The sequence below is a fragment of the Corylus avellana genome, chromosome 6 (genome assembly GCF_965113065.1).
Source record: "Corylus avellana chromosome 6, dhCorAvel1.hap1.2, whole genome shotgun sequence".
In the NCBI taxonomy this organism is placed as follows: Eukaryota; Viridiplantae; Streptophyta; class Magnoliopsida; order Fagales; family Betulaceae; genus Corylus; species Corylus avellana.
Genome location: NC_142495.1, coordinates 2,984,662 through 2,993,827, shown reverse-complemented (window position 1 = coordinate 2,993,827; position 9,166 = coordinate 2,984,662). Strand labels below are relative to the sequence as shown.

The window sequence follows — 9,166 nt, the reverse complement described above, 5'->3', positions numbered from 1 at the left end:
TGAAAATAAGAGAGAAAATATTTTATCTTTACATGCTTACAAAAATGTTGGTAAAGATATTGGAAAATTAGTAAACAATTTGAAACGAAATTGGTCAGGAGGGTCTCATGAGAGAATGGAACCCATTTTGGTGCGGCCAATACTGGGGGGGTCTAATCTGCGGTGGGAATCCTGATGATGCTGCAGCAGCTGCAAACAATTGGGGAGGACCGGACTGCCATTGTTGCTCATTTATAGACAATGAAAGATCTCCTCCAATTCGGCCTCCATTGCTGCTGCTCTGATACTGAACCTATCCATTTGTAAAAATCACGTTATTTATCAGTTTACTAAATAATAGCGTTTTGAATAGTAAAAATGAGAGCTTAATTTAAGCTATATATATATATATACCCACATGATAATTGGGTGGTGGGGGAAAACTGGGAAGCGTCTGGGTGTCTCCAGGCCTTCTGATGAATTGCCCTTGCCCACATCTTTGCATTTCGTTGGAAGATGGAGATTGAAGGTTAGATCGAGCTAGAAGCTGCATGGTTTCAGATTCGCTGTACCCATCTCTTCTGTGTGCATCCCCCTCAACTCCACACACTTCCTGTTTATAACATGAAAACGTAGAGATTGATGACTGGATAATTAATTTACATATTTGCAGCAATTGAAAAGAAATAAAATTCAATTTGGATACATAGATAGATAAATGAACAACCTTAGGCCTAAATAATCCTCGATTTTGCCAATCAGCTTCGATTAATGGCATGGGAGCCGCATTGCAAGAATCATTCCCCAACGCCAAGCTGTTTTGCTTTGGGATTGAATTGCCCAAACTCAAATCCAGATTGTGGTCTGCAGCATTACCTGAAGATTCTGCACAATATTTCTGTATGAAACAGCTGCCGCGCGCACTGCCAAAACTCATCCAGGTTTTATTAAGTTAATTATATTTACTTAATTACCAGTAGAGTTGAGCTCGTTCTCGTAGATGCTTGGATCAAAGTTGGTGACAGCGTCTTTTCCGTTGCACTTAATTGCAGCTTTATCGTAAGCCCTATCAGAATTTACAAGAAGCTTTAAAATCAAACCAAACATGAGAGTGGTGTAAATATAATCCAAGGAAGAATGAAAAAAATAATTAAGCACACCTTGCCGCTTCAATCTCGGTGTCGAACAAACCCAAATAAACGTATCTGTGTAAAACCAGATTAAGATTGAGAAAATGGCAATTGGAAAAGAAAATGAAGTGAAGAGATATATGGGAAGATAAGGTATACTTTTTGCCTAAAAATTGGCCCATTCGTGCCTCCCACCTTCCACACTTGTGCAAGGTTACCCCACGAAACTTGGAGCTTCCTCTAGGAAATCCGGTGCTTTGTCGGCGAAGTACGTGGACAAACTCTTCCTTGGTGAGATTGCTCATCTATTACAGACACTTCCATTTGTAAATGATATATTTCAATATCCAAAAACAGAAAAGAAGAAAGCAATTCTGCATATCAGAGATTGAACTGTAGGGGATAAAGTAACACTGTTGAAGATAACATAATTTAATAAGCAGCGCAGAAATCTCTCACACACACCTGTTTCAAGTCTTCCTCATAGTCTTCAATGCTGAAATTGATGTCTGCCTCCACTCCCCGGAACTTGATGGCTGCCCTATCATATGCACTGCACACAGATTTTCTTTCCTCTTTCAATCTCACATTTTTCAGAGAAATTTTATTCGCTTTCAAGTTAAAAGAGAGGTAAAAAAGAGGGGGAAGAAGCAAGAGCTCACCGAGCAGCTGCATGTGCAGTGTCAAATCCACCTGCATACACATTTATTCCAAAGCAACCCAACCATCTCATCAGCACAAAAGAAAATTTTCCCATACATATCCTCTCAACAATTTTTTTTTTTTTTTTTTGGACAAAAGAAGAAAATACCATAATCATAAAAATAGTCTTACCCAGATAAACTTGCTTTCCACAATCCCTGCATTAAGCACCCAAAAAAAAAAACAAAGGAAACAAAACACGAAATTATGAGTTGCTAATCGATTTCCAAAAATAGAAACCACACACCCAGAAAAAGAAATTTATGGATCACATGAATAAGAAGACTAACCATATGTGAGACTCCCACCGGCCGGTTCTCCGGTAAAACGTAACGCCGCGATACTGCGAGCTCCTCGACCTCGGGCCACGGCGGCTCTTCTTCAGGGGCTGCGAGACCTCAACCGATTTTCCGGGGCTAAGCGAATCGGATTGGCAAAACTTGACGCCGACCCAGTGAGCCCGAGGGAACGCACCAGCAGAGGCAGTGGGGCCGCCGGCGGCACCTGACGTGGCTCCCGTTTCAGACTCGTCCACCGGGAAGAACTGCCGGGTCACCACCGGTGGCGAGCCATTCTCGGTGAACGAGAACCCGAACAACTTGCTGTTGGTGGGGCGTTTGATCACCCTCCCTGGGTCACAGTCCTGATCGTCGTCGGATCCGTCCTCGATGACCACCGCGGATGAGCTCGAATTCGAGACGGATCCGACCCGTTTTCCCTTGTCATCGTCTCCATCAAACGAGGTCTTCTGCGAAGAGCATCCTTCGGATTCGTCGTCCCGTCTCTGATCAGGCGAGTCATTGAGATCCCACATTTTTTTTTCCTTTTCTCCTTGTCCTCGCTGTGATCTCCGCAGAGCACAAGATTTCTACTCTTCCCTTTTAGCTAAGGACCTTATTGTTTTATTATTCTCACATAAAAACCACAACATAAATATATGGGTAGGTGCGTTTGGTCCCAAAAATGAACAAAAATAAATAAATAAATAAATTCTCTCTTTCTTCCTCAGCAAAGAGGAAGGGGAGAAAAGAAGAAGTGTTGTGGGGAAGAAGAAGTGAAGGTAAAGAAGAAGAGAGTTATGAAGGAAAGAAATGAAACCTAGTACAAAGGAGAGAGAGAGAGAGAGAGAGATGTTCCAAGAGAGTCTTAACTCCCCAATACAGCATAGACGAGGCCAGATTGAGCAAGCTCAGCCGAAAGCATCCCACCCCTCTCTCTCTCTCTCTAACCACTTGCTTCTCTTCCTCTTCTTTTCAATGACTCATTATTCACTCTCTCTCTCTCCGTCTACTACTGCCATTTTATCAATTTTCTTTTTTCAATCATTTTCATAAATTCATTTGTATCAATATCTTGGGCTTCTTTTACTTTGCTTAACCCTACTTTATTTAAACCCTTGTACGACCTTTTACTGTTCTCGTTGATTAGGACAACGATGCGTGATGATCTTTTTATTTTTTATTTTTTCTTATTGGTAGATGAGAAAATGGGAAAGAAATAAAAAGAAAGAACCATCTCTTTCCTTATACAACTTTCCCACGTTAACCAAATCGAAAAGCATGCGCTCTCTCTCTTTCTCTCTCCCTAAATTACCCACTAATGGAAGCGGACAGCACAAGGACTAACGTAGATGGCTAATTACTCAATTACCTTTATTAGCAACGGAAGTAATTATGAATCAATTCACGTCACAAGTCATCTCCATCCCCAACAATTCTTTTTGTGCTTGCTTTTTTCATTTTATTAAAATTTCTCAAGTTTCACCATGTGAAACAGAGCAGTAAAAATTAAAAGGCTCGAGAGAGGGGCAATATGGGCAGAAGCGGTGTAGAATTATTGTGACTCAAAGGCCAGGGCAGCAAGAGAGAGAGAGATAGAGGGTTTTGGAATTAGAAAAGGGAAAATGGAATAATAGTAGGAAAAGGAAACTCTTTCCAGAAAAGTCCAATCCAAGAGTACGGGAAGAGGGCCACCTTTACCTCTTTCGTTCTTCTTGCGACCAATGGCCTTCCTATGCTGTACCTCGTATTTATGACCCTTTGTTCCCTTACCACTCCCACTTTTTGGCGCGTGCTGTCTACCTGCTTTTTTAATGTCATCATTTCACAGCAGAAAATTCCGACTTCAACATTTGATTTCATTGATTATTACTTTAACTTTTTGACACAAATTTCCTGCCAGTTGAAAATTTTCTACATGTCAGTATTCAAAAGTGAAATGTGTACGATTTTTATATATATTTTTTTTATAATAATACATGTTTTTTCAACGAGAATTGTTTGATTTTTATCTGTTATCAATTTTCTTACGAGAAGAAATAGACAAATTCATCATTCAATCCTATTTGTTCTTAGAAGTTGGTTCTTACAAACCAATTTGGCATTCCATTCTCCCTATCTTTTTCTATTTCTCCCAATTCAGTTAAACTCCTTTCTTTCTATTAATAAACAATTTTCTTTAATAAGAAATTCAGAACTTCTTTAACGTTTATACTATGTCTTATTGATATTCTAAAAAACACAAAATATGAGCTTCAACATTGTTCCAATATTAGAATGCTGCTTGCAAAACGATTCCTTACTGAAAAAGAGAAAGATATGCAATATATTTGTATTAAAAAAAAAAAAAGAGGAGCGTGGTGTGTATGTTGAATAGGTGAGCGTGGGTCTGACATCTGACTTAATTGCTGAAGCTTAAAAAACAATGGGGGATGGATTGATAGATAGATTCGTAGATTAACAGATATCATCATGCTTGACATCATCATCCCATATTTTATTACCAACCATTATTAACACAAACAAAAAAAAAAATAATAAAATAAACAAATAAACAAATAAACAAATAATAATAATAATAATAATAATAATAAAAACAAAATATCGTCTGAAAGTGGACCCCACAGAAGGAGGGTCAACAAAAGGTGGCCACGTCACCCCCGCACCAGGCAAATTCCCCAACAGGCCCAACCCAAAGTGCGTCTATTCCGTCTAATCCTCAAAAAAAAAAAACAAAAAAACAAAAACAAAAACAAAAAATTCTCTCTCTCTCTCTGCCATCCCATCCCATCCCCTACCACAAAACTTTCTATGGAGTGGAGGGTGCATTGCAATTCTAAAAACCAAAACCTTCTAATAATGGAAGTGGGACGAGGCTATGCTTTCAATAGGTACTTTTCCTCAAGTGGAAACAGTACCTCCATGTGGGCCTCCACCCTCTCTCTCTCCTCCTCCTCCTCTTCTTCTCAATCAATATTATACAAAAGCCCAGGCCCACCTCTCCTTCTCTCTCACTCTCTCTCTCTCTAATTAGCTGTGTCCACCAGGCCCACTCGCATTATTATCCCTAACCTAACCGTTTACCTATTTTCCCAGTGTATTAATTAACATGACAAAATACATAACACTTAAAAAATTAGGTTTACTTATTGACGTGACCGATAGTTTATAATCGACGGCAGTAAAAAAGTTGATCAAGAATAAGAAGGTGATTGGGGGTGGCACGTGTAGTAGTTGCTATATATAGGAACTACCATATCCCAACACTAAATATTTAGAAAGCGGACGAAGCTGCCAAGGAAACCTATGAGATAATATCAGATTTGATGATCTCTATATTTCCTAAATGGGGGTTTTCTTGGGATTTAATAATCTTTGGCATATTACAAAGTCGTCTGAATATCTTCTTAAGATCCCAAACACCCCAACAAATCAACATGTGTGAGAGCGGGAGGGTGGGCTGGCTCATGGCTGCATGCTTGGGCCGGCTGGTTGGTCCGTTTAAACTATTTCTTTTATTGTGTGGACGAGAAATAACCATCTCGACTCGAGTCTTATTATATTATTAAGATGAACTTTTTCTTTTTGCTTTAAAAGCTAGAATGCCAATGAAGCCTCCTTTTTTCAGATGTTACGCCCGACAAAACCTTAAAATAACAATGGTTGATTTTACTAATTCATCATCCCAATCCTTCCTTTTCCTTTTGGACAGGGACAGAGTTTGTTCCAAATTGGGTCAGAGTAAGTGCTTCCAACCTAACTTATAAGATTGATATAAATATTTCTTTCAAATTATATTGGAAGATTCCTTTCTTCTTCTTCTTCTCTTCTTTTTTTTTTTTTTTAAAAAAATAATAATAAAATAAAATAAAATTAGTATATGAAAATATCACGTGTCTCTTAAGCATGTAAAAAATTCTCAAGTTCTATGAAAAAGCAGTGTTTCTCAAATGTTAAAAGACACATGACAATTTTATAGATTGAGTTTGAATAAATTTTTCAGACCCAATTTGGAAGAAATTGTTTTGTCCATAAAATTGTGGATAGAGTTTTTGTCCAAACTGGGTTAGAGAAATTTTCTCCAACATATTTTATAAAAATGTCACGTGTCCTCTCATTTGAGAAACACATACTTTTTTTAATAACATGTGAGAAACACATGCATTTTGAATAAAATTTCTTTCAACTTATAGAATGGGTTGGAAAAAATTCTTCGAACCCAGTTTAAAGGAAAACTATCATAAAATGGTTATGCAGCATGTGAAAAAACACAGTTTTTTTATAACATTCAAGAGTCTGGGGGAAGTCCTTCTTTATTAAAAAAAAAAAAAAAGGAATGACATGCACGTATTCAAAATGCATATAATTTTTACATGCATCTAGCTATAAAAATTATATGTTATATTAAAAAAGTATGTGAAAATTACATATAAATTAGACATATATTAACTTAATAAATTGAGTTAAAAAAAAAAAAATCCCGACCAAATGTTAAGGAAAATTTTGTCCTAACCCCATCCAATAAATGAATTTTTTGGCCTGATCAATAGACTAGGATAGAATGATAGATCACTTTACGTTTTTTTGTGTGTGTATGGTTCGATACTCGATAGATCACTTCATGGGCACTCCAACTATTATTTTATTTCCATCGACGTGGCAATTTGTGAACAATTTCCATTTCCTGCATCTCACCTCCATCGTTGTCATATTGATCGAACCAACTCATAGTGTCTCATATCATTTTCTCGTAAATACAAAAACTATCAATCCTTGAACCTTATCCTACGCACGAGCTGGGCCATGGCCATCACAGATTCATCAATGCTAAAACAGAGGGTCCAAAACATTCAACAATATTGGCGATAGTTGTCTTCCATATACAGAAAAAATAAAGGATAAGATAACTTAGATAGCCAGGTCGGAGTGGTATCGAAATATATAGACATAAAATTATATAAGTCATGCCAAAAATTATCAGAATTACATTGAAGGATCATGCATCCCAGAAAGTATTTTACTTATGACAGGGTAGCGTAAGCACTAAATAAAACCATTATTCGACGACGTCTTAATGATAATTACACAACCCTACTTAGTAGGAAAAATAATGTTTTCATTTGAAGTACAATGAAATTTAATTATTTTATGGTGTAAATTTTATTTTATTGCATGTAACGGTACACATGAAAATGACGTGGCAACACATTTATTATTAAATCTGTAAAATTTAATCTCAACTATAAAATAATTTTTTTCAATTTTACTTAAAATGAGAAAGGATCTTTATCCTTGTAAATTATTTATTTATTTATTTATTTTATCCTAAATAAGATTTCGATGGGAGCACCTAATTAACCTAGAGTGGACTGGCAGGTGGGTGAAGATATATATATATATATATATATATATATATGATATCTGAGCTACAAACCTTTGATAATTTCATTATTTTCAACCATGGCAGAGTGCCACTGAGACATAGCTTGACCTAGTCCCACTAGGCACCAGGGCATCAATGAGAATCCACTAACCTACCATTGCCACCGATTGTTTGCAAGCTCTAAACCTAAGAAACTTTATTCAAGGCTTACATTTGTTTTAGGAAACTAATCCTAGAAACAATTTATTTTTTCACAATTAAACAAAAAAGTAAAAGAAAAAAAGAAGAATCAGGGAAACGTGCATCTAGATATATAACAAGATTTGAAAGTTCAAACAATTATCTTGATTCATTGAATATTGAGACAAAATTTTGATACAAAATCTCACATCAATGTGACCACGTAAATAATTAATGATATTATTTGGTTCATTGTAATTGCTCTACTAGATTCACAGGTTAATTATTTCAATCCCTTAAATTGTAATATATATTTGACGGTGGGATAATTTCTTATTTCTTAAATCTCGGGTGCCAGTGCCACAATATTCAAAATCTTTAAATGCTCATATACAAAATTATTGAACTAATGTGACTGTGTCCAATCAACCAACCATCACTGCATACTGCTAGCTACCTCTAAGTCTCCAAGCATCGTACGGCATACGCAGCCGCCGCTGAGAGCGAGATTAATTGATATGATTTGCCCCCACAAAAGAGAATTTCTAGATCCATCTCTGAACTGACACTACCAATCCATTTATCCTTGGTATAGTGATGCCAATCCTATGGACCCAATGGGTGGAAACCGACAAGCCACCTCCAGGAATCTCCCACCATGCACATAGCCGGCCAGCTCCAAATTGGCCTATGATTGGACAATTCCTGTTAATTAAAGTAAATATCGCACAAAACATATATATGCTGGGGTTTTCCTAGGACAAGGCTTAAAGACATGAGGGCAACAACTCGCCACTCTCCACGGGGAAAAGCCAGAGTTATAAGACTGAGGTTGCTTGTTTTATATGCAATCATTTTGCGGCAATTACTTCTTGGTTTGTCAACTCACACAAAAAGTAGGGGAAATAGAGGGAGGGGAGGGACCATCAAACCAGTAGGCTTCTGTGGTGGAGATAAGGCAACAAGTTTGTGGAGCTAAGCTTAAGCAGCCCAGCCCTTTCACATATGAATGACATTTTTCAGTTTAATGATTCAGAAAACAGTGCTTTTTCATATATATGATCAATTATTTTTCCTAACGGTTAAAAAAAAAAACCCCCCAAAAAAAAACAACTTAACTGTAATTGATGATTGCAACATACTCGATTCATACGAGGAAGTGGGGTGTATGTCTAAATAACTTGTTACATGATGGGAAGGCGGGGTCCGTTAATGTCCTTTCCCAGAACTTATCCCTTCTCAACACAATTATGCGACTTGTGAAAGCATTAAGCATCCACATCTGATACCAACAGCAGGTTTCACGGAGACACCAGCCAAATGCCACCCAGGCAGGAAAGGATTTCTATCTGCTTTGTCCCATAAGTTTGTTTGATTTGACACCAGCCACCACGGATTTATATATTTTTTTAAATCCTCGCCTTCTGCGTATAAGAGAGGAGTTACCGGACTCACCTCCTCCACGTAAACGGGTATTTTATCATAAGTTACTAACTCAATGTAGGTGGGCCAAT

At 37.3% G+C, this 9,166-nt stretch overlaps 1 protein-coding gene across 3 annotated transcripts; it reads right to left on the bottom strand.

Annotated features, from left to right (window-relative positions):
- Positions 1 to 3,091, bottom strand: TOE3 (target of early activation tagged (EAT) 3). Of its 3 annotated transcripts, none has more exons than XM_059601949.1 (10): positions 2,102 to 3,091; positions 1,944 to 1,969; positions 1,772 to 1,802; positions 1,575 to 1,662; positions 1,269 to 1,414; positions 1,140 to 1,184; positions 954 to 1,045; positions 707 to 864; positions 398 to 592; positions 1 to 286 (listed from the first exon to the last, which is right to left on the bottom strand). In XM_059601949.1, the coding sequence occupies exons 1-10, from the start codon at positions 2,623 to 2,625 to the stop codon at positions 95 to 97; spliced, it is 1,497 nt and encodes a 498-aa protein (XP_059457932.1). In that variant the 5' UTR covers positions 2,626 to 3,091; the 3' UTR covers positions 1 to 94. The 3 variants fall into 3 exon arrangements, with proteins under 3 accessions (XP_059457932.1, XP_059457931.1, XP_059457933.1); XM_059601948.2 differs by having other exon boundaries at positions 1 to 292; positions 2,102 to 3,089; XM_059601950.1 differs by having other exon boundaries at positions 1 to 292; positions 1,305 to 1,414; positions 2,102 to 3,089.
- Between the last annotated feature and the right edge of the window lie 6,075 nt (positions 3,092 to 9,166).

What these genes read in the sequence shown, in the direction of transcription:
- TOE3 (XM_059601948.2), bottom strand. Translation starts at nt 2,625, where the DNA reads ATGTGGGATCTCAATGACTCGCCTGATCAGAGACGGGACGACGAATCC. An exon ending in GGCCAATTTTTAGGCAAAAA is followed by an intron (nt 1,185 to 1,268) that starts GTATACCTTATC and finishes GGTTTTACACAG; the next exon opens with ATACGTTTATTTGGGTTTGT. An exon ending in GAGGATTATTTAGGCCTAAG is followed by an intron (nt 593 to 706) that starts GTTGTTCATTTA and finishes TGTTATAAACAG; the next exon opens with GAAGTGTGTGGAGTTGAGGG.